This window comes from Pagrus major, chromosome 11, assembly GCF_040436345.1.
Source record: "Pagrus major chromosome 11, Pma_NU_1.0".
Lineage (NCBI taxonomy): Eukaryota > Metazoa > Chordata > Actinopteri > Spariformes > Sparidae > Pagrus > Pagrus major.
In genome coordinates, this window is record NC_133225.1 from 11,546,492 (window position 1) to 11,572,254 (window position 25,763).

At 48.5% G+C, this 25,763-nt stretch overlaps 1 protein-coding gene across 1 annotated transcript; it reads right to left on the minus strand.

Moving 5' to 3' along the window:
* Positions 1-404: 404 nt before the first annotated feature.
* midn (midnolin) lies at positions 405-25,575 on the minus strand. The gene is made up of 8 exons (XM_073477227.1): positions 24,946-25,575; positions 22,591-22,819; positions 20,867-20,954; positions 20,703-20,765; positions 11,247-11,798; positions 9,774-9,897; positions 9,208-9,531; positions 405-2,446 (listed from the first exon to the last, which is right to left on the minus strand). Exons 1-8 carry the CDS (start codon positions 25,013-25,015, stop codon positions 2,184-2,186), a joined length of 1,713 nt encoding a protein of 570 aa, XP_073333328.1. The 5' UTR covers positions 25,016-25,575; the 3' UTR covers positions 405-2,183.
* Positions 25,576-25,763: the final 188 nt, after the last annotated feature.

A 25,763-nucleotide genomic window follows, 5' to 3' on the forward strand; every position in this document is an offset into this window, starting at 1 on the left:
AAGAGACAGACCAGACGCTTCTCTAGAGGAGGTTCTGATGGACAGTACTGTAAATCCGCTGGTCTGTTGGTTCCCTGCGAGAGTATGTCCACGCGAGCCTCGGTTGGCGTTCGGGCTTGGGGGGAAGGGGGAGGTGGCTAAACAGTTTCTTAGGCTGTCTGGGTCCTTGAGAGTCACGGGGGTAAAAAACAAACAAACCAGCGTTCGGGTAGTAGAGAGAGTCAGTTGCTCTTTGCTCATCATCTTCATTGTCACACAACAGGAATGTTCAGTGCTGAGCAAGACACGAGTCCACACTTAACTTCATCTGTTTTGGTTTTGCGTCGTAATACTTTAGCAGGACACCGTTGTTCTGACATTGGAAAGTAAAAATTACAACAAAAAAAACAAAAAAAAAAATTTACCAACAAAAAGCAGCATTGTTTATTTTCTTCACAAATTCATGCATGTTGTTAACCTTCATTCCCCCCAGCACCAGTTTCTTTTTTTTTTCTTCCATCGATAGAAAAAGAGATCAGTGTAAGTCACACTTCTGCATGCAAAGAAAAGTCACTTTTTCCCTCTCGCTTCTTTTTTATTTTTTTCATGTTCATCTTTAGTCCCCGTGTGTAGCAGCGGAACTGTGAAAGGCCTAACCTGATATGTCAATGGATGTCCTGGTGGAGGCACTAGATAATGATGCTGGATACAGAGCCCACTTCTTCTCCCTCTTTGCCAATAAAAAAATAGAGTCATTACTATGAGGACTTGCGGTAAAAGGTACACATCAAATGAGCCTAGAACTGGGGAGTTTAATCCTGTCTGTGATATAAAGTAGTGACCCATGCCTTCAGTGCAGCTGATCCTTGGGATTTTGAGAAAAGTAAAGGATTATTTGGGAGAACTCGGACAAAAATCAATTTAAACTAAAGTCAAACATACACACACCCTCATAAACCTTTGCCAATTGTCACATTTATGTACACAAACTAATACAAACCCCCGAACAAGTCCATTCAGGTCTGTAAGACGTGAAGGTGGGCTGGATGGAATTGATCTCTCCGTGTCATTTGTTGTGGCTAGACGACTATAATTCATGAATGAGCTAATGAATGATTGAATGGATGTTTGTTGGTAGTCAACGACTTGACTGAAGCCACAGAGGGCTGCTGTTTTTTGAAAACAGCAGATAGGAAGAGAAATAAAAAATAGATTTTTTTTTTTTCCATATACATTTTAAAGATTTTAAAATCCTCTAAAGCACTTTCTGTTAATATTAATTCATTTTGTTTATTCATTAATCATTCCTATCGATACCCTATGTCACTGAGGTTGATATCAATACTTCCATAATCATTTTTTTTAAATTCTATTTCAGGCCCCACCTCCTCTCTTCTTGCACACATTGACCAGCTGTTATAAATCAAGAAAATGTGCAAATCAACAACTACTTTGAAACTGTTATATGAAAACCTGAATGCTTTGTGAACAATGCTACATATTTTTTTTGTTTATAAAATATAATATGTTTCAAAATGAAAAAGAAAGAAAAAAAAGAGAGAGAAAAAAAAAAAAGAGTTTAACCACCCCGTAACAGGTAAAAACTAGACTCTGGTTGGTGCGTTTTTGAGATCAATAAGAATGCCCGTTGGAATAATCCAGAGTTCGGCAGGTCTGCCATTCTTGTGATTAGGAAACACTGAGGCCTCTGGTGCTCCTGTTCTGTTAAAAAGTCCAGTGTGGATCTCTTCATTGCTGTCCAGAGTGCGCTTTAAAAAACAAATGTTTAAAAAAAAAAAAAAATCTGTAAATACCACCACCACCCCCACCACCCACTGAATTCTGCTATGCTCAAGTTCAGGTACGGCCTCTGTACTCACACCGTAAAAAGTCTTGTACACTGATAAGTCCAGTTGCTGCCTGTCTCAATCCAAGCATCAAGAGAAAGTTCTGTTTGCTATTGTCGCCGTTTCTCACAAGGTCAAGTGTGAATGACAGAATGGGATTAAAGTCTGCAGGGAGCCTCTTTTTTTTCTCTCATGTGACAGATGCCAGTCGCAAGGATGACTTTGATTTCCTCTTTGCACAGTTCTGTGTCACCTCCTGCCAATCCACTCCCCTCAAAATATATCTCTTAAGTAAATCCCAAGCAATGCTTTGCGCCCATCTTTGAAACTCTGCCCCCAGCAGGGTTCGGATGGGTTTTAGGCCATGACGAACTCGGACTTCAAGTCAGCCTTGACGTCGGGCTTCCACACCGAATCGTCAAAGTCCAGGTCCAGGGAGCCCTCGCTGGACATGCTGCTGTTGCTGTTGCTGCGTCCTGCCTTTCGGTTGGGCAGCCACTGATAAGGAGCGCGCTGGTCCCGCCTGGCCTTCCTGCGCAGGCGCTTCTGCTGCATCAACAGCTGCAGGCGCTCCACCTTACAGCGAGTTGCACGGTTCTCGGTCTGACGGATCCGGTCACCTGGACAAAGGAAAGCAAAAAGAGAAAAGGTGGTCAGTCGGGTATTTCTCTCTGCATGCCGATTGGTTTATTTACACTGAACAGAATCAACACGAGCTTAAATATAAGCCAGGATTGAGAAGAATGTCAATACATGTCTGTGTGCTTTTGTGTCAGTGTTTGGCAGGCGGCAGATAAAGCAGCACAGCCTTGATGATAATGCTAGCATCATTCCATTGACTCTGACACACACACACACACACACACACACACACACACACAATGTGGAATTTGCAGCTTAACCTCCCCCACCGAGCATCATTAGCCCCCTCGGTGCCATTTCATCCCCTTATCGCTGAATGGGGAGACCTTTTCAGACCCGAGTCTCCTTGAGAACCAATAGCAAGACCAACAGCGTACAAACGCGAGCCAGAGACGACACATTGTGATAGCTGCCGGTGATATCTGCACACATAACTGCAGATGACATGCCTCAGTGACTGGATGTGCTACTAAGTGCATTTCTAGCTGTTGATGTGCCTATAGGAGAATACAGTCTCGAGGGAGAGGCCTCACATGGCCCTGTGAATGCTTTCCTACAGTGGCCGAGTCGAGCCTAATTCAATTTATGCGTATATTCAGAGGCTTGGAAGGAAAGGAAAGCAACCGCAATCTATTAGCCAGCTCCATTAGTATCTGTCTGGGAATTAAATAATTAAATAATGGGCTAGAATGTCAATAAACCGAAGCACAGCGGCCATCTCTGCCTCTGCTGCACGCCAGAACACACACAAACACACACGCAGACACTCAGATCCGCATTCGAGCACATCGTGTATTCACACAGAAACACGTACACAATGTGCACACGTGCATACACACACAGATGCACACACTCGCGGGGTGCACGCACACACACAGCAACGGCAGCAACAGCCGCAGTAGCTTTTAACGTGGATCGATGGCAAATTAAAAAGACCTATTGATTAAACCTTAGCTCTAGTGCAGCCATCCATCTCAGGCCCGGGACAACGCTATTGGCTTTCAATAGAAAATGCAAGCGAATGGAAATTGTAAGCGGAGAGAGAGACAGGGAGAGATTGGGTTTTTTCTGCTATTTTTTTTTTCTTTATTATGGCTGTAGCTTCCCACTCTCAGCTCATTGACCCGACCACCCCCACCGCCTCCCCCTTCTCTCTCTCTCTCTCTCTCTCTTCCCCCCACCACTTCCAACCCTTTCACCCCTCACACACACACATACATACAGAGGTCCCCCCTCTCCTCCTCCTCCTCCTCCTCCTCCTCCTCCTCGTCCTCCTCCTCCTCCTCTAGCTCTTGCCCCACATCTCCCCAGAGACAGCTAGGTGGGGCAGTGTGAAGAAGGGGAAGCAGGAGGCGAGAGGAAAGGAGAGGAGAGGAGGGTGGGGGGGGCGGCCGTGTGGGTTAAGGAATTCCTCCCCCAGGGGCGAGGGAGGGGGGTGTAGTGAAAAAAAAAAAAAGGAAGAGGGAAGAGGGTGAAGGGTAAAGGATCAGTCGTAGGTGGCAGTTTTCCGAATCGATTGTGCCCTCCTCTGCTCTTCCCCCCCCTATCGGAATGAATTCCGGACTCTGTGTGGGCTTAATTTACCTCTTTTCCCTCATCTGCTTATCGGATCGAGCAGCGCAGAGCCTTTTTTTTCCCAGCTATAAATATTCACCACAGTCTGGCAGTGCATACTAAAGAACTATACTGCTGTAGAGCGGCGTCGAGGGCAGAAAGGATGTGAACAGTGGCACCGAGTTAACAGAAAAGACTATTTCTTTCGCATAGACGGAGTGGGGTTTTTCCACTTCCTGCCAATGTGTTCTGTCCTCGTACAGACGTGCATCCAGATGCGGTGTGCGCTGCGTGTGAGGGCAGCGTGTCATCTCTAGAGAACGCGGGGTATACCAAAGGGGGGGTTCTCCTACATTAGAGCCATTGTTCCGCTGCCTCAGCTCCATGTGACATCCATATACGCTGCCTGCCGCAAGGCTTTGTTCCCCCTCTGGTCCTCCCTCTTCCCCCTTTCTCCACTGCTCTTACGAGCCAACAGTGAAACCGCCCCTCGGCTGTGTGGAAATATGGCTGTACACAATGTAACGGCACCAAGCCAACACATGCCTGCTTGCAGAATCTGGTTGTCTGCTACGATCTCACAGTGTCAAGATGTACATTTACCAAGAAGACTGAGCAATATATAAGAACAGATGCACACACGCCCACACAGTTTAAAGGGCAGTTCGGTGGTGCTGTAGGTCTTGGCCTTTGACTTGGCAAGAGCTCTGAGAATGTGCTTGGAGCAACACCAAACTATGTGTGTGTGTGTGTGTGTGTGTGTGTGTGCAGCCATTCATCAGCGTCACTACCGGAGCCCTGGGCGGCTGGGCCGGACACAGCTGGCCGCAAGGATCTCCAGACTATGTTTATGACAGTAGGGCTATTATTAGGGTTGGCTAAGAAGGACAGACTATACACACACACACACACACACACACACACACACACACACACACACACACACACACACACACACACACACACACACACACACACACACACACACACACACACACACACACACACACACACACACATCCAGAAAAACACACAGGCTGGCCCGGAGCCTGGATGCAGGGACTACGGTTTGACCTGAGCACAGTAACCTTGGAGGACCCAGAGAGAGGTGGGTAAGAGGCATAGGGAATGAATGGAGGAGAGAGAGAGAGAGAGAGCAAAGGAGGGCCCATGTTCATACACAACCCTGCGTGACACAGAAAAGACAGATTAGGCAACGACCGATCTTTTCTGAGAAAAGGACACAGGTCAAGGGCAGGGAGGAGGAAGCCGACGCCAGTCTCCCCTTCCTCCACTTTCTCTTTTCTTTTTAAAACCACTCCCCTGCCTGCCAATCACGCCACAACTCAATCCCGAGCGGCACATTTTTCCATCCCCAAACTCTCCTCTCTGAAGACATTGACACAGGCCCTGTAAACACACAGAGCACTGCAGAGAGAGCCAGAGAAAAACAGACAGAGAGGGAGAGAGAGGGAGAAAGAGGGGCTGATCTATGAATAATCGATGCGTCAGTCAGTTTTCCTTGCCTTTCAGCCCAGCCCAGCAACACAGCAAGGACTGAGATAGGGAGCACACGGGGAGGGTGGGAGGAGTGGGCGGGTGGAGGAGGAGGAGGGAGGAGGAGGAGAGGCAGAGGATGGAGGTAGAGAAAAAGGGAGGAGGGCTGCAGTGTGCAGGACGCACAGGGAGATTAAAGGAGCTTCTCCTTTTATTGATTGTATAAAGATTGGCCTTCATTTGCAGTTGTCTTAGTGCTGTTGTTTGTTTGTTTGCCTTGATAAGTCTTGTGATCTTGCAGAGAGAACATTGTGTTTGCTCAGCATCCAGGGAAGCAGGGGAAAGAGGGAGGGAGGGGTGGACGGAGAGGAAGAGAGGAAAGAAATTCACATTGCAGCAAAGTCAGGCTTGGTTTCCTCGAGTGTCACTCTTTCTCCATTTTGTGGGTAACAATGTTGGCAAAATAAACACTATTCTAACACTACCAAAACAGACCAAACACTCCATAGCTCTCTGACCAATCAGAGTCAAGCATTTAGGGACCAGTAGCTCAGTGTCAACAGGTAAACACTCCATTTTGAAAGCACTCTGAAACACAGTTCAGCCATTAATCTGGGTAAAATCTGACCTGGAGAAAAACAGGCAATCAAGTTCATCTCCAAAAAGAAAAACTTGGACCGACTTATCAGCCACAAACTGAAGCGACCAATCAGATCGCCGCTAATATGAGCACTCTGACAGCCAGTGAAAGGGCACCGGCAGCCCTGCAGGGACACGAGCTCTTCAATGACTTTTAAACTTCATTTGCATTCTCGCTCTCTCCCTCCCGCTCTCCTTGTCGACAATGAAAGGGCACCTGATGTGCTTGGCTGCCTTTGCTAGATAGCTCTGCGCCATGCTGCGTGGCTCGGGCGTTCGCCGAGTTACCGGCACACGTGTGTCGCACCAAAACCCCCCGTGTGTGTGACATCAGAGGAGTAAAGCCTACCAGTGGATAATGTGCGGTGCGCCTCGGCCAAACAGGTCAGGGCTTAAACTCAATGGAGGTCTCTCTCTGTCTGCCTACCTCCTCCTTTGGCTCGCCCCGGTCCCAGCCAGCACGAAGCTAACGTGACCTGACAAACCGAAAGGGGGGGACGGGGTGAAGGGATGCGGAAGGCACACAAGAGAGGATGCTGGAGAAGCTTTCAGAGCTAACTTTGCCCCTCACTGTGGTTCTGTGTTGAACTAAGGCAGCTGCAGTGGGAGTGGGACTAAAAGGCAGGCCTATAATCCTACAGCCCTCCCCTCTTCTGCCCCACAATGGCTCAGCCTGGTGCCCTGTATGCAGCCCCTGTCCCCGGCCCCTGCACAATAGGTTTGGCCGGGCAGGGGGCTGAAGGGCTGGAGGGCGGGAGGTGCCGGGGAGGTCCACACTACTCAGTAAAGGAATTTAGCTAACAATCGGCCTGCCAAAGCCGTCCTGGACTAACAAATCCCCACACTCAGCAGCACTACAAAGCACAAGAAACCAAGCTAGTTGCCCGAGCCTTTAACCAGCCCTGTGTGTGTCTGTGCGTGTGTTGAAGCTTTTTATTTACGCTTGTCTCCTTCTCCCTCTCGCACATGAACTTGCAGTGGAAAGGGTAAAGGCTCTCCGGAGACAGCCAAGCTATGTGACATTTTCAAGAGGCTGTCTCAACCTGGTGCGCGACTGCAGACTCACACAAACACACGTGCTGGCAGATGGGAAGCGCAGGTTATTCTCTGGCTGAATGAAGGCAGGTTTCTGTGAAGCAGCGTTAAGCCGCGATGTTAAGTCCAGTAAGTCTTCCATCAGGTGTCGGCTGATAAGACTGCCTGAGAGCGCTTAGTCATCGGCTTCCTTCGGACACCATGTGGAAGCGCGAGTCGGCGCGCACAGCCTACGTCCACGCGAGCACAGCAGCACATTAATTGTCTCGGGGAGCCAAAGTGCGCTCTGTTGGGACGAGTTAGCCATTCGCGTCACTTTCTGGAAGTGAACACTGTGAGCAGGAAACAGGCTATTCTTTTTTTTTTTCACTAAATCAGTGGGCAGTTGGTAGACTGATGGACAGGATATCAACACCCGTATGATGAATGGAGGCTTAGTGTTGTGGTTTTAACAACCCCCCTCTTCCGCATCCTACTCCTCCTCCTCTCACTGCTCTCCACTTCACAAAGCAAATTCTTTTCAGAGCAGCATTTTGGAACAAATCTATCTATTTAAAGGCCAAATGAACACAGACAATGTATTGATGCATAACACAGACGTGGACAGAGAGGGAGGAAGACGGAGAGATGGATTCTACAGACAGCAAATGAGGGGAGCATGAGTGCTGACGAACAGAGTGGACAATAGTGGGAGAAGGGAGGGGTTGTAGGTGGGGGCAGTGAAGGAAAGGTCTTCCCTGAGTTAGAAAAATAAGCCTGTGTTATTCCAACTGTTCGCTGAACACTTGTAAGGGCGCCCAGGGTGATGCAGAGGAATACTGGACATTCCCGGTCAATCTGTGTTCAGCCGCTTCAACTAAAACACTCCATTCTGTTCGCAAGAGAAGGTCACGAAACAGGGGACACAGCCCAAGTGTGACAATAGAAACGCAGGCTCTTGCTTTGTCAAACAAAAGAAAACATTAAACATTAATCACCGCACTCCAGGACTCTCCCACCTAGCAGACTATGCAACAAAATTCACCAGCCGCTCACCAAAGATGAGCTCGATTTCCTTCACGGGAGATAAGGAGGCAGCAGAGGACAATGCTGTTTCTCTCAGCACAGCCAGTCTAACCTTACAACACTGACTGAATGTTATCTGTCCTGGACATCTGTCTGACACTCAACATCCTGTGTGTCTCTGCACGGGAAAGGAGGTTTTAAAAGACTCCCTAAACGGTATCATCTGAACTCCAGCACCTGCCCCGGCCCAGCCCTTGGGCATGGGTATGTCGCGGTTTGTCCAGCCCCAGCCCATACATGCCCCAGCTGCAGCTCTTCTTTATGAGGAAGGTTAAACCACCCAAAGCCTAATCTAATCTAAACATAGCCCAGCCCAGGCTTGAAGGGGTAAACCTATCTCCTTGGCACACAAAAACAAAGCCAACTCTGCTGCCTGACAAGTGAAGCCTGACTGAACAGGTCTGGAGAAGCTTGCATTGCAGACCCCCTCCTCCTCCTCCTCCTCCTCCTCCCATCTCTTCCTCTTCTCCTCCGCCTCAAAACCCAGGAGAGACGTTTGCACGACTGTTTCTGTTCTTTAAACTGACTTTTCTGTTCTTGCTTCGTCTGTATTATGAAGATGAAAATAAGTGCTTGAACGAGACAATGATGCAAAATCATCCCAACAGAGCTGATAGCTTACCATGATGTGTAATAGAGACAGAAAAGACAAAGACGGCAATGAATTTTTTACAATGTTGCAATGTAAGAGCAGAGAGCTCGGTACAATGACAGGTTCTAGAATGCAGACACACACACACACACACACACACACACACACACACACACACACACACACACACACACACACACACACACACACACACTCTTCCAAAGCTGTGTAAACTCCAGGAACATCTGCTTCAAGAGATGCAATATGACTTAATGTGTGTGTGTGTGTGTGTGTGTTTTGGTTTGTGTTCATGACATGCTTGCATGAGCAGCGGGAGTGCGGTGTTCAGTCACTCACCAGGGGGTTTGCACATGCGGATCTGGCTCTGGCACTGCACCAGTGGATGAAGAGTCGGCGGAGGGCTGCTAGGGATGCTGGCGGGCACAGAGGTAGCTTTGGCAGAGAGGCCCGTCACGCCGGCAACTGGGGGTGAAGGAGGCGGCGAGGGGGACGGGGAGGTGGGCGAGCCGCACTGGGTCTGGTAGCGGAGCTGTGTGAGGGAGGGGGGCATGCCCTGGTAGTGGCGTGTGGCGCTCAGGAGGTCGTTTAGGATCTGCAGGATGGTACCAATATCTCGTCTGGGACGCCCGGTGCTGTCCTGGCAGTTGGGGTGCAAAGTGCCTGAGAGAAGGAGCGAGGAAGATGGAAAAAAGTATTACAGGAGATATTGAGTTTTCAATAAAAGAGCAGGAAAGTCAAAGCATTTAAGGTCATTCCTACACACACAGAAACCAGACACAGGAGCCTGCCTTTAATTTTATGGGTATTTTCTCATAAAAGAGGGTTTCAGTTGGATCTCACTCCGTGCATGGGTATTGCTTAGAGCAGCAATAAATCGTGAAGGCAGCTCACAGTCCTCTCACCTGAAAAGGTCCCTGAGAAGACTCCGGGAGCGTGGTTGACAAAACTCTCAATGATGGCGCCAGGTTTACGGGAGCGTGTTGAGGGACTGGTGCCACTGCTGGAGCTGTTGGTGCTGCAGTTAGCCTGGAGGGAAAATATTAAATATTATAAGGTGAAGCTTTGGGGATGGAAAAAGGCTGTGTGGAAGGAAGACATCTGTACACAATCTGTACGAGCCTGCATCCCATACTGTGTTAACATATACGTGAAATGACAGTCATGCATAACTTGTCGGCTGTGAAATGTTGAGGTCATGTTCTGACCTATACCCCTTGTATATACAGTATATAAGGGATACTGAGCTCTATACGTGACCTTTATATAAGGTGCAAATATTATTTGCACTATGTAAGTAAACTATGCAGGCTGATGGTTATACGAAACCCCAGAAAACAGGAAACCTGATCTTTTTCGACATACTATAGCCCCAGAACATCTTGCTACCTCAAACCTGAGAAAGGCCAAACGTGACAACCCCGCTTCTGCACCTTCACCTTAACTCAATCGACATCTGAAAGTGAAATCGAAACCCGAGCAAAGGTCTCTGTGTTTGTGTGCGAGCCTGTGTTTGTGTGTCACGCATGTGAAAGCCTGATGAGGAATAGCCATTTCCGTTTTCTCAGCGCTTAACTGGCCTGTGTCTCTGTTTTTTCTTGTTGTGAATCTCTCCCACATAGTCCACTCACATCTGGTTCTTATTCACTTTCCATAGGCTGGAGCTCAGGGAGGCAAAGAAAGTATAAACAGCAAATTTGCTTGGCGGAGACACGCCAGCGTGTTTGTGCATGTGTGTGCAGCTGGTTTTAGAGTCGTAGCCCGAGTTAAATAAATGGTTGTAATGGTTAACGATAAATGGCTGACAATGCTGGGGTTAATGATCAGTCATCGCATGACAAACCACCTCCAATTCATTAGATCTACCTCTTTTTGAATCGCTTCATCTCACCCCCCCTTTTCCCCGTAAGTCTCAGCAGGCAGGATGAGGTCATATGGATGCCGTGCCCGTCCTCGTCAATGTGTGTGTTGGCCTGTTTGTATGTGTTGGGAAGCAGGCTGCACTCCAGTGATGACTAAGTGCGCTGTGGTTTGGAAGCGAGTGCACACATATCGCATGCAAAACCTTCTCCAGACCTGAGTAAACCACGGGTTCGCCCTCGTGCTGCTGGGATATCCCACTAATCTAATCAATTTAATTGAGGCTGATTTAGTTGTGCATGGCACTCGGGTCAAGCGGTCATAACCCATCTGTGCCATTGTTCATTCATGAGAGGGCTGAGTGCTTTCGATGACATCAGTTGTGTAAAATTCAGCTACTTTTTTTATTCGTAGCACCTTATATTAGAGACAGTATTTTAGATGCATGCTTGTCTCCTCACTTAAGTTTGTGCAAAAAGACAAACGACATGGATTACTAATGATATTTTTTGGCTTACCTCAGGGCAGAGGACTGGGGCTACAGGGCTGGCCTGGCCGATGTCGTGGCTGGGTTGGCCTGAGGAAGGCTGGTGGTAGTGGTGGTGATGATGGTGATGAGCCGGAGATCGATAGAGACCCCCAGGGATGTGGGACGGGCGAGGGGAGTGGGGTGGAGGAGGAGGAGTGGGGGGGCTACAGTGAGAGGAGGAGGGCGACTGATGGTACATGGGAGGGAGCGGCTGGTGGTGTGTCGAGGGTAAGGGGAAGGCGGGGGAGCCCGGGGAAGACGGGGAGGAAGGGACCAGGTGAGGCTGGGACAAGTGGGAGCTGGGGTGACTGTGTGGGTGATGTGGGTGGTGATGGGAGTGCGGGTGAGGGTGGGGCACACGGGGCTGCCCCGTGGGCTGTCCCATTGCGGTCTCCGTGTTGCTCCGGGTGATGACGTGTCTGTGCTGGAGCTGGGGACCGCCGGACTGCTGCGCCGCCAGTTGGAGCTGGACGAACATCATGTGATCACCGACACGCAGTGCCAGGGTGAGGGGGGAGCGGCCGGACAGGAAGTCACTGACCTGCAGGTAGACAAAAGAGAATCAGAGTCATTAAATGTACTTCTGCGCAGAAAAGGTGACAATTTTACAAAAGTTAACAATATAAGCAATATGGTATACAGGATTAATTGGATTTATAGCTAAGTCTGCATCAAGTTTATGTCCTGAAAGCCAAAACGTTTCACAAAGAGGAAAGCCCCACCCCATCCTTATTGACTTCCTTCTTTGTAAATCAACAGTCTGCACCATGGATGGCAGTTGAAATGCACACAACAGTGCTTTGAGCTCCCCCTCTCATAGACACACACACACTCACATTAGCCCATCATGCAATCAATCACCACTCTGTAACACTGGCCTATTTACATCTGCCGGGGGGCGCTGGATGAGGAAACCTATTGGAAAACACACACAAATAGAGCCCACTCTCGCTTGCCTCCCACTGCCCCCTCGGCCGGCTCTTAGTCAGCAGTGTCATTCAGCTCAGATACAGAGGCCACCCTTCTGTCTGGCCCGGGGCCTGAAAAAATCAGTCCCACGTCCAGGAAATACACCCCGCCTGCCTCTTGAACGCAGAATGGCCGATTGTCTGCGGCGGATCTGGAAGGGCTGCCCATTTTTGGAGCTCTGGCAACGGCTAACAGGAGCCAAGTGTGAAGGCCTTCGCTGACCCACCCGTGGCCCGGATGGAGGCACACAAACACACACTGGATAGCCGAGTTGTCACGACTTGGCTGGAGGATTCACACCAAACAACAAAAGTTCTCTTGTCCCTTTTCCTGCATGCCTGCGGTTCTGCTCCTGTGTATCACCACCCACTGTCTGTGCATGTGCGTTTTTTAGCGAGACGCGTTCGGGGTCGGAAAGCTTGTTTGGGTCTTGAAGACTCAGCAGTAATGACATCTCAGGTTCTCCCCAAATAGAAGCAAGCAGAAACAAGTGGCCCTGGCAAATACAATGTGACGTCTCTGTCCAAAAAGGTTTCAACAACCCCTACAGCCTGTGTGCTTTCAGTCCCCAGAGAGGGGCGGAGGGCGGGTGGGGGGGACAGGAAGACAGAAGCAGCACCGAAAAGCTACACAAGGGGAGGAGAGAGCACAAAGAGGATGGAGGATGGAGAGAGAGACTGAACACAAAGCAGAGAAAACAAGTAATAGAGGCATACATACAAAGACAGCAAAAGAGAGCAGAGGCCTCACTCCCCACAGACCCCGCAGCCTTTGGAGTGTGCTTGTGAGATGTTGGCCTGTAGTTAACCCTGTGAATCACCAGGCTCTGCCCTCCATCACTGCTCTCCCTTTTCTTCTGCTTATTTATTTCTGTATCGACCGCTGCCTCTCTGTTGCCAGGGTGACCTTTGCACATTGGTATTGACATGGCGTGGAAAAGAGGATGGAGGGAGAGGAGAGGCAGGTGAAAGAACCAGGGACGGGGGTTGGGTTGATCTGATGGCTGCATTTCAGCATGTAAATAATCAACAGCCAAAGCGGCACAAATCAGCAGAGTAAACAGAAACTCAGCCTTTACTGTGTGTAAACGCAGCCACTGATGTTTGTTGATAGTGAAGTCCACACCCACCATGATTACCCCGTTGTGGTAAAGACAATAAACTCAGCAGGGTGGGGTGTGAAGTGAGGAGGAGAACAGGGCAGGGTGCTACCTGAGAGGGAAACTATGTATACAAAAGGTCACCTGATAGACAAGATGTGTGTGTGCGAGTCTGTTTGAGACCTCGGGGGGAGGCGGAATCCCAAAAGGGGGTGGGAGGGTGAGACAAAAGAAGAAGGTGGGGGAGAAGACGCTGACTGTGTCTGTGACTGACAGCTGTCAGGAGAATGAGTCGGCAGTTTGCCAACCCACAACACACACACACACAAAAACAGACGTGCATACAAAGTCAGGCGCCCTGGGGGAGACCATCAACCCGGTGTTTGGTTTAAGGGTGGGAGGAAGATGGGGAAAACACCCCTGAGAGAGGTGAGTATCTGTTAGTCTATGGTGGTGTTCTGTATCCACATGTATCTCGACTGTGTCAACATCCAGTCGAGACGGGTCACAGTTCACACCTGGCATCGGAAACTGTCTCGGCTGGCTGCTCGTGATCAGATTTCACTTCCCTGCTCACATTTGATTTTTATCTGTGAAGTAACGGCAACTGCTGCTGAACAGAAAAATGTGCATTTGTGCTCAGTAATACAGCTAGACGAGAGGAAAGTGATATACCCGTTGATATACACTCATTTTTTGGCAATGTTTAACAATAAACGTAATCATCTAAATGTCTTCAGTGAGCTGAAACAGTAACTGAGGTATTAATCGCCCCTAATCATCTAAGATGTTCCACAATTTCTTTTCAGACAAAGTTTAAACTTTTGGACTCGTCAACTAGTCTAAGTTTAACTTCCCTAGTCTGAGCAGGGCCTTTTCCTTTATCATCAGGCACACGTGAGAGAAAGTGGGGGGGAAAGTCAGACAGTGACTGACAGCAGGAGAAACAAAGACGGGACTTGATTACCCTTATAATGACTAGTGTGGATTACTCCAAACCGCCGAGATGAAATTCATGTACTCCTACTGAGCTCCCCAAAAACCACATGGCAGGCTTCAAATTAGCCTGGGAGTGAGGCGAGCTTTCCTATGGCTGGTCAGTAGCGGTTTGTTATGAGAAGACAAGGGGGGAGTGGAGGGCCCCGCTTTTGTCGTGTTATGGCAGACAGGGAGAAACCAGCCGCTCATTGTTTTCTTTCTGATGCGGCAGCAGTGGTATGCAAAGAGAGGAGGAGCTCATGCCTGAAGAACAAGGTGTGTGCTTGCAGGGGGATTATCCTCGTGCCATGGCGGAGTCTATTCGGTGGCATACAGGTGTTGATAAAGAGCTGCTCCGCTTAATATGCCATCACCGCTCCGCTTTGACGACTGACCCCAAAGCCGGCACCATCAACCATTTTGTTTTAGTTGTCAGGGTCCAGAAGGTGGTATGTTGTTTAGCATGAGGCTTTGGTTGCTATGCAGCGATGGGGGAGAATATGATAAGGGGCAGCTAGGGGAGGAGGGGTGGAGAAAAGATGGAGGAAAAAAAGAGGTTGGGGGGGGGGGGGGGGGGGGGGGTGGCATGAGAGGAGAAGGAGGAAGGATGGTGAGGGGGGATGGGGGATGTGGGCGATGGGGGTAGGGTGTCAGATTGGTGGTGGTGGTGGTGGGTGATGAAATATTCAGTGAGAGTGTGCCTCTGGCTCCTTCCCCTCTTTTTTTTTTCCCTTTCGACATCTCTGGCTGACAGTTTTATTTATTGGGGTCCCTGTGGTTCAAGGAACTCATTTGCAGTCGTTCTTCCTTTGCACACTAAGCGAACTAAGGGAGGGAGATAAGGAGTGAGCGAGGAAGAGCGCGGCTGAGAGGCTGAGGGAGGGTGAGAGGCAGAGGGAGAGGGAGAGGGAGGGGAAGATAGAGAGCGCTGGCAGCACTGAGCTGACATTCATGAACAACTAGGCAGCTTTGTGCCAGAGAAAAGAGGATAGAGGATTGGAGGGCGGGACAGGAGGGTGGAGAGAGGGGAAGCCTTGAGGAGGACGCCGTCTCCTCCAGCTACTCTGGTTCCAGCTCACCTGTCGAACCTCTAGGTGAGAGCCGAGGTTCAAAAACCTGCTTATTAACCTGCCAATCGACCCGGCCGTTTTGATCACACCAGGACACTATTGATAGCCTCTGTGCAGACACACATCGGCTAAAGATGCAATAACAAGCTCTCAAAAGAGAGAAGGAAAAAAAAAATCAATGACTTGCATCATGCCCCAAATCCTAAAAGGCAGCCAGAGGAGGGGGCCTTCAAAGGCTCTATCTAGTAGATAGGCGTCTGTAATGCTGCCTGATAAGAAACAGAGGGGGGACCAGCTGGCCATCACTGAATTTGATCGGCTGAGTGAAAAGAGAGATCAGGATGGCAAAGTTCAGGATGATCGGGTTCCAGCTAAAGCCACTCCTCAAGCTCCAACTGTGTTGACAACTGGTCGGCTCCACTGAGCTCCAACTGTTGCTCCTTTCACTCCCTCGAATGCCTTTTCTACCTGCTGATTAACACAAGCCAATCATCACTTAACAAGCAGATTCTGTGCCCAGCGTGACAAATGTGTGGACACTTGCGAGAACAACATCCTCTGCACCGATAAAAGAAAAACTGAGGAAATAACATCTCATCTGTTTGAGATTAAGTAAGTGGGTGCAGGCAAATGGAGAGGCAGGAGAGGAACGAGGGAAGAGAAAATGGCTACCCGCGATGGTGCAAAGAATTCTCTCTTTCTGCAGAAAACGTCCCTTTTCTTCTTTATGTTTTTGTTACGACTTATCGGACCAACCTGGATCTTTTGACCCCTGCCTCTCTGTTTCACAGGCAGCATATGCCTAATTGACTTCATTAGACTTGGTGGTGGCTATCAGACGCGACATTCCTGCCCTCCATCCTCCCACACAGTAGCCCCACTAGTCACGATGCCTGCTACTTGAATCACAAAGGCTCAGTGTCACAAGGGAATGGCAAACAATGATGGTCACGACTCAAATATGGAGAAATAAGGCTGCCCTAGCCGCTGAATGCACAAAAGACACTAAAGACATTAAAAATGGATGTTGGCCCATGCACGCACTCACACACACACGCGCAAGCAGATGCATATAGACAATGGGACAATGAAATCCCCTGCAAGTCCATCTCTCCCCCTTGATTGCCCAACAACACACCTTGATTCCCTGCACCCCCTCCCCGCTGTGCGTTTAAGCATCACAAAGGGGATTACACAGGTGCAAAAAAATACTGCATGATCAGCTCATTAATGCCATTTTCAAGGCCAGGATTTACATGTGCGGGGACTGAATGGGTCTTTAGATCAGCATTGTCTTTCATTGCATGCACAGTTTTGATTTACACATCCAGCAACAAATTAATTTCTGTAGCTTTCATTTAGGTAACAACAAAAAAAAAAGCAAATTACCATTCTAAAGAGCAGAGACTCCCTCTCTTATAATGCGCGCATATAAAAAGCCTTCATTTCAATGGCAGTGGGAAGGACAGAGGGAGCTGCGTGCTATAAAAAGGGGAGGATCTCCTTGTATTGACTAACAAACTGACTCATTTTTCAATCCCTCGCACTCCCAAATCCTCAATACAATTACTCTCCAATGATTTCCAGTAGTGCCAATCCTCCTGATTAACTAGCATCTAGATAAGGTGGACTACAGGGTGCAGGACTGGAAAAAGAAACATATTGACCATCTACATTGAGCTGTCGTACACACAGCCATGTACGACCACTTTGGCACGCACAGGTATACACACACACCATTCTCCACCATTGCCGAATCCAAATGGCGTCCATCCTCTTTCGCCTTGTTATAGTTTGACTCTCCTCTGTATTTGTTCATCCGTGAGTTATCCAAGCATATGTGATCACCCTCCCCCTTACCTCAAACCTCACATCGACTTGATATGTTACAGAGAGAATCTCACAAAACTCTCCCTTTCCTCCCTCCACCTCATTCCCAAGGGAATGAGGTGAGGGTGACTCCCCACAGATCGTTAGATCCTGCTAGTTTGCATCTGTCCGCTTCAAGACACAATGACAAAACTGTGCCATATCCTTCCTTGAGGAAGAGGAGAAGGTGGAGGATGGGGGGGTGGGTGAGGACAGGAGGTGCTTGTCGGCGGCAGCGAGAAAAGTGGAGCAGATTCGTAACAGCGTATTCCGCTGGGACATGTGGAATGGCAACACACAGCCTCCTCCCAAAGCAATCTGTGTTAGTGTTCAAGGCAAAAATTTGTCAATCTGCAGCCTGCTGCGCCTTGCTCCAGCTGGGCCGTGCATTGATTTTGAAACCAGTATGCACCGCTGTGGCTGCACTCTGCTGGGTATATCTGATGCCTATGGATGTATGGCGGATGAAAGGGGATCGTGAGGCGACAGCCAAACTTAAAGAGTGACCCTCAATCTTTGTTGTGTGCTTGAGGGTTCGTCAGCTGGGCAGGTTGGTGCTCATGCTTTAAGACAGGAACAAAGAGGTGGCTGCATGGGGGGATGGGCAACGGGGGGATGGTAAGGGGTGATGCCTGCCTGCCTGGTTGGCTTTTATTCTAACATCAATGTGCATCAATGAGCAAATAGTCCCCGTGTGCTGAGAGGGACATATAATCCTTCTCTTTTTGTCAAATGCCAAGATCAATAGATGGAGAGCTGATGTCACTGCTTTCTGTGCCCAGAAACAGTGAATACTGCTTTCATTTCCTTTCCACTGCTTGTCTTGTAAGTATACATTCATTCTACTACTACGATCAGACATTTTCTCATTCTCTGCGCAGGATCAGAAATCCTCTTAAATATATCCTTTCAATTCTGGTGCGCGTGTGTGCCCGCACATGACTGCATATGTAAGCTGTACACACAACCTCTATTTAGCGGACAGAATGAGAAGAGAGTAGCGCAGGCAACTGTGTTTTGATGGGCTGTCAGGAGGCAGTGGCTTAATGCAGCTTAGATGTCATGCAAAAAAGTCTAGTGAGATGCCAGAGGAGGAATTAAGGCAGCCAGGATTGTCCTTGCTAAAGACGGTCAAACTGAGGCGGCTAGCTGGACTTGCAAACCACAGCACATTTAAATTATAGGGCCCTGGGAGAGCTGTTAGGCCGAAACACGAGAGGGAAAAGGAAGGAAAAAGGGGGAGACGGAGCGAGGGAAAAAGAAAACCCATTTCGATAATTGCCAGGGCTCCATTTCCATAAAACATCTTCTATCTATCTTGCTCCACAAAAGTCTGAAACGGCCCTGGGAGCTGTCATGTTCGGCTCAGTTGGTTGGTTGGCCGGCTAGCTGAGAAGTTACCCGGAATCCTGATAAAGGAGAAGACAAAAAAAGGTCCTCCACGAATGCACGCACACACACACTTCCTAGAAAGCCACAAATGAGACCTTACATGACCAAAATACTGTTGGCTGAGAGAGGGGTTACAAGAGGTCCAGGGGTTCACACACCCGCTTCTTCATCATTTCCCCGAGGCTATTTTTGGGTATATGGGCATATCAGTTATCATGTCAGACACTTTTAAGAGCTAAGTGCATTGATTGATTTTTGATAGCCCCAGAGTTGTGTGTGGGGGGGGGAGGAGGAAATGAGGGAAGGCTTTTGTGTTCCTATTTTCTAATCTTACTCAGATCCTTAATCTCTCTGCAATCTATATCATTCCATTCCGCTTCATGAATTATAAAGAGGAATCAATTTCTCTGGATAAAAACACACTAAAGCAGCTTTATGCCTTCTTTTTTTTTAACCCATTTACCCCGCTATCGTTCTTACCGCGCCCCTTCCATTCCTCTTCTATCCCCACAGCGGGATCGCAAGTTACGTCACAATAATCATGAATGTACAGTAAGTGATTCTTGAGAAAACCATCTGACTCATAACAAATGTAAGAGTAACAGGGGCACAGGAAGGAGAGTGAGAAATCTGCTCTTCCTGCTCGTCGGTCGAATTATCATCTGCCTCCGGTTAAAATGCCCACTGACACTCTGACATCCAGTAACAGACACACGCACGTCGACTTACACACACCTACACACGTGCAGTCATCTGCTGTCAGCGCTACTAGGCGCACGCTGAGTTCACACACACACACACACACACACAGCCAGGCCAGGATTTCCACCATAAAATCTGCCGTACCGAACCTTTATCTCCGAACAGCCCACATCCACTGATAATGAAATGTGACAGTATCGTTCTTTGGACTAATTCATCAGAAAAGAAACCGCTGCATGACTGACACGCTTAACTTCTTACATCAGCGTCCGGCATCATCATCGCGTACTGTTTTGACATCAATGAGCAGCGCATCCCTGATGCACTTACGCACATCTCAGTGTTACCCAATGCAACAAGAGGAAGTCGATCTGATACAGTCAGTCAGCTGCACGGTGTTTCATACGTCACGCTGTTGTCTGTGTGCACTCGGCCTTATCGCCTCTCTTCTCGCTCTCCCTGTGGCCGGTGCGGAGAACTCTCTGCTTTTTTTTTTTTACACTTTACTCTCACTATTGATCATTTTGGTGAGTCATGCCACAGTGACTCAAATGCATACTGTATTTCAGCAGGGCCACAGAGCCGCTTCACTGCAGGGACGGGGTGTAAGGACCCACTCTGGCTTGTGTGTGCATGCGAGGCTTCCAGGAACCCTATGCTAAATACTGAGTGAGAAGGCAGCCATCTGATGATCCAGCGCTCTATTTATGAGTGAGTGAGACTACACTCTATCTCCATGCAGCCACAGCACACTTCCTGGAAACTTGTCTGTGTGTGTGTGTGTGTGTGTGTGTGTGTGTGTGTGAACGAGTGTGTCAGAGCATGAAACCCAGGAGGAGTGGAGAGAGAGAGAGAGAGAGAGAGAGAGAGAGAGAGAGAGAGAGAGAGAGTACAGAAGGTATAAACAGAAAGGTGGTAGTGAGTGTTATGTGCTGGTCCTCTCAGCAGCTCACAAATAAGCCTTTCTTGTGCGGTGTTCGCCACCGGCTTCCCGCAGTGACGTGCGAACGCGCGCACACACGCGCGCGGACACGCAGGCTATCACAGATGTTACTAGGATACAGGAGGGTGTTGCTGCTTATTATATCCTAACAGCTCACACTGGATGTCGAGCTTGGCTTGGCTTGTTTAAGAGGCTGAGATTAGACAAGCAAAGAGGCTTGTGCTGGTGCAGCCTGCTCATCTCATCTCTTTTCTCTGTGTATCTGTCATATCTGGGTGTTGCTCTGTGCTTAACCAAAGCTACAACCTCCCATATCCCCCCATGCACACACACACACACAAACACAAAAGGCCTACAGCTCAGTTTAGATTGCAAGCATGCGAGGATAGTAAGCTGGACATTCGTAATATTGCAGCATCTTACCTGAGTTTCTGTTAAACTCTCCAAGGCTTGCATTACTGACTGTTCTGGTCTTGATGCTTGAGACTGCAAGGAAAGAAAAAACAGGTTAAAAAAAATCAGTACATATATAGTATTTGTTGTATATATTTGGACTCAAAACTAAAAAAAAAAAAACACAGCCTTACCATTAATCCTGCTTCTACGGTTGGTACAAGTGTTAACTTGCTCCCATCAGAGATGCCTAGATCCTGGAGTTTGCCTGAACTTAGTCGCCTGCAGGGTTAGAGAGAACAAGATAATTAGACTGTGCTGACAATATCTCCTCTCCTCAGACACACAAACAGCCTTCAGCTGGGGGAGGGGGGGGGCAGACAGACTTCAAAACTAGTTTGGAAAAGAGCCGTGGGTGAAAAGCTCCATGAAAGAGAAGTATTGATTGGGCTGTCATATTTCAATTTCGAGTATAGTGGAGCTTGACAACCTGCTCGCAGTTGATATCTGGCACCACTGCCACTTGCCTAAGTGGAGGTAAGTATTTTTTTTTTTGCCGTTTTGACTTGAACAAATGTGCACAAGGAACTCCAAGGTGCATTCAAAACTACAATAGTTATAAGAAAGGATGAACGGTGCGACACGTAGCTATTATTGACACTGAACTGCGGAGAATAATGGCGGCTGTCTTACAAAGTTGAGCCTTGAGATGTATAAAAAAGATTTCCTAGACTTTACTATTTAATGTTTGGTGCAGCGCAGCGGCGTCTTCTCCACAATGAGGGAACTGTCTTTCCTCGCCAGTCACGATGCATTAAAACCACTCGCATCTGAAGTGTCTGACTCTCTGCCTCCTTTCAGTTCACTGGAGGATGTTCAGGACAGCCTGCTGTACAGGCATGACCCAAATCTCACCCCTGTGCAGCTGAACAAAGGCCCTCAGCACTGACTTGCTGTAGGTCTACAGTTTGAGGAGCAGGAGGGGATTAAAAAAAAAGGGGGGGGGGGGCAGGTTTTAAAGGATGATGTGATTTATTGGGTGATTACAATGGGTGGGAGGGGAAGGACGCAGAAAAACAATGCTGACTGTTTGCATGTACTCAAAGCACCCTTCTCGTTTTTGCATAACACCACCTGCATTATTGTTTGCTGAACCTGGGTCTGATTCATATGGGAACTGCCTAATACCGTAGGCTGCGGTTGGTTTTAAATAATAAAGGTTTTAACTACTCCCTCGCCCATGCTGAGCTCTCTGAGCCCTTGAGAAACCGGCCAGCCGATACCCCACACCGAGACCTGCACTGAAACCACTAAGGAGTTCCTCTGGCTGTAACTAGGAAGGAATCACCATGTCAAAGATTAACAATATATGTGCATGTGCAGCAGCAGAGTAAATAAATTACAGGCTACCAACTCTGCGTGACTTTACTCATCAATGTTTAACGTGTTTGATCCCCACAGCATTAGTAATTCAGTCAGGCTTCGGTATTTATAATGAAGGAGGCATGAATCAATGCAAGTCTGCAGATCGCCCCGTCAATACTGTTCCAGTGACCGGTGCGTCCCCTATGCGTAATTCCAATACCGTGCGTCCTGATGGTCAGTGGTTTCCTTGAATGTATTGATGAGCAGAGCAGAGCAGCCAAGGTTGTCTCTGAAGCTCAGGAGAGCTCAGCCACGCATAAATCCAAAGTATGGATTCAAAACAGATCACTGCAGGCCCGCGGGGGTGAGCGCACCGAACTCGGCTTTTTTTTTTTTTTTTTTTTTTTTTAACTGCGGAGTAGCCTAGACATTACGGCTCATGATGTCAGTGTGTATAGTGCAGATACAGAATCAGGACGAGCGTACGTGAATGTTACGGTGTTACACGACACACTTCTTGAAAAAAAGCAACATTTCAGTCAGGTTTACTCACGTTTCTTTGTGCAGCAGAGCGAGTCTCTCTTTGGGTACTTTGAGTTTTTGCGACAGCCTCCTCTTCAGTCCCTCCACGGTCTCCTCCAGGGGCAGGGAGAGCTCGAAGCGTGTGCCGGTGGTGGAGTGGATGTACAGATTCATGGAGGGCTCAGTCGGGACGGCTTCGCAGGACGAAGCCCCGCGACTGGTGCAGCTCCGGGCGCTGGGATGCTGGTCCATCCGATAACCTGTGATCAGAGATGGGGAGGGGGAGGGGGCAAGACGAGCAGAGAGGGGTGAGGAGGAGGATGGTGGTGGTGGGGCAGATCCGTCGCTTCGGCCGCTACCGTCCCGTGTTCTGCTCGCGAATCAAAGGCAGCATTCAGAGAGATCTCTCCGTGTGCGTGTGCGCGTCTCTCCGGTGCCTCCTTTCCTCTCGCTCTCCGAGAGTCACAATAAAAGCCCGTCCGTCTTCACTCCGGTCGATATCATGAGAATATTCCCCCGAGGAAAATCAACTACACAAGCCTCTCTTTTTCTTCTTTGTTTGATCTCTTTCTTTGTTGCCCTTTTTCCGACGTGCAAAGTCTTCCTAAATGCTACATAAGATGGGCAAAAGCCAGGCAGAGACGCGCGTATGTCAGCAAAAAAAACGTCTCGGACGCTCACTTGCGCAGGCGGTTACCTTTAAAACAAACAAACAAACAAACAAACTAGGACGTCTAATAATAGTAAAGGTTAAAAAAAAGAATATAAATTCCTCTCGGTGTTTGGGAAGCTTCTGCAAGCCTCAGATGAGAACACACACACCAGTCCGGGAGCTGCAAAGCCTCATACGGCTAGTGGTGAGAGGCTCTCCGCTGCGCACTCATACCCACGGCAGCTCCGGTGGAATATCGACAATGAACTGTGGCACAAAGTATCCCACTTCCACCATCGACTGAAAGTACGCCCACAGACTAAGGGCAGCCCGGCCAATCGCAGGAGAGCTCCTTCAGGACGCTGCTCGATCTCAGCCAATGGCGAGGCGAGATCCACACCCACGTGGAGGGCAGGCGAGTTGAGGCCATTCATAATAAATTACAGCATAGAGCAAAAATATTTGGCATCTTAAAACTGAGGAGAGCTCAACCGAAATGACGGTTTATTTACTTTTCACGATTTTTTTAACTCATTTTTTTTTAAAAGATGTATCGATAAGAGCCGGTTTATTTATTTTTTGATGTTAGCTGAGGCTGTCTGCCCACACACAACACAGACAGTTCTCATCTGTGCCAGCTGTCACATTTATATCTCTTATAGACACAAACACATATATTTTTGTACATCTTTATTATAAATGCCTGTGTGCGTCTTAAGATGTGTTCAAGTCCACATGTAGGATGCATTTAGACCATCACGGTTATTGTTTTGACTTCTGATCGGGCTTCTCTATCTCTCAGCAGCACCACTCTGCAGCCCTCGGAGCTATTTTAAAGACTTGGCACCGAGGCCGGTGGCTACGCTCTTTAAATCTAAGTTATCAGATGGGGCCGTGATGACATTAATAGTGCTGACGCCATCCTGTTTCCCCTGAACTCAGCAGCACGCAGAAAAGCATTAACAGGGAATCGGGAATAGTATGTAAATTACACACTTGGACCCGGTGACACGTGCGTAAAGACATGTCGTACTGACGCGCACGGCTTCGCGTCTGGAGCCGACGCATGTCGGGTCGGCCGCAGAGTAAAACCAGAGGAAAGAGAGGTCAGGATGGGACTTGTTTCAAATCACCATGCACGCATCTTCACACACACACACTCGAGCAGGGGGCTTTAACAACACAGAAAGAAGATACTCGGTCGCCACCCAGTGGTCAAGGAGGGGACAAACAATCAAAAACTTGCAAGCGATTCATAGTTTACTTGTGTCCAACAATGGCAGCCCCTCAGCTCGGATTTAACAGCAAGAATTCAGCTAGAAACAAAAAAAATAATCTTATTTTTCACTCGAGCTCAATCTTAACGCGGTCACGATGCTGTGACCGTGGTTGTCACGGCTACAGTGTGATCTGAACATGTTGTTATTGTGCTTCTCAACAAACGACTCACTGTCAGCTGCTGATTATAATTCACAGTAACAGTGACATTCTGCTGTCGTCGATGCCGACCTTTATTAACTTAATCATGCCCGCAGTATTTACATGGAGGGCGGCTCGCCCAATCCTCGCACACCACGCTTTTATCGATCCGCGATTGACTGCTTTGTCTCCAATCGATTTCCCACCAGCAGCAGCACCACACAGCCCCGTGTCGAAACTTATCTCTGAAAAGCTAGAAATGCTGACGCGTTGAGATTCATTTTGAACAAACTTGGTATTAAAACACTCACTCACCAATTATTGTGGCGGAAACCGTGAAGCTTCGCGCTGTGTCCTGTTGTCTTCCAGTCCCCAGCTTTGGCATGTAAGATAAACCAGAGAGTGACACGGGAACAGCTCGGAAATAAAAAAAAAAATAGAAAAAAATCCAAACACTTGAGTATCCACAAGGGTTTCTTCTCTGTATGATCTCTGACGGGGACAGTGCGTGTCCAGCGCGCCGCGTTACGCACCAGATCTCGACCGTCCTGACCAATAAGGAGCCGCACTTATGTAAGATGCCCCGGCGTGTTGTCAGTACACCGGCGTCTTTCTCCGTAATAAGAGCGTCGCTGGGAAGGTGAGACACCTCTTAACACACTCTTCTCGGATATGGGTGGAGAGTACAGTTCTTGTTATGTCAGCATGTGATTTAAGGTGGACTACGCGTCGCCGTATCCGCCTCCGCTGTCCAGCGCGGACTCGACCAGCCTGTGGGAAAGAATGTGCCTGCGCAAAAAAGACGCACCAGATAAAGATATCCAACCGCGTCAATGCCGCGGCCCTCTGGACGGCAGAGGAGGCGTTTATTGGTGGTAGGTGCCCAAATAGAAACAAAACACCACCGGCGTGTGATTTTCCACCTTAAGAAAAAGTTAATGAACTGAATGCTTTGGCGATATGAGGGGTGGTGCCAGCGTTTGACGACATAGAGAGAAAAAAATGTCACTGAGCAACAGAGCAGGTAAACAGGCTCCCTGGATACGAGGGCACGTACACTGATAAACAAAAACTTTACTGGCAGGATTGGCTGCTGTGTTTGAGGCGATACACCTGTGGAGACGAGGTTACTG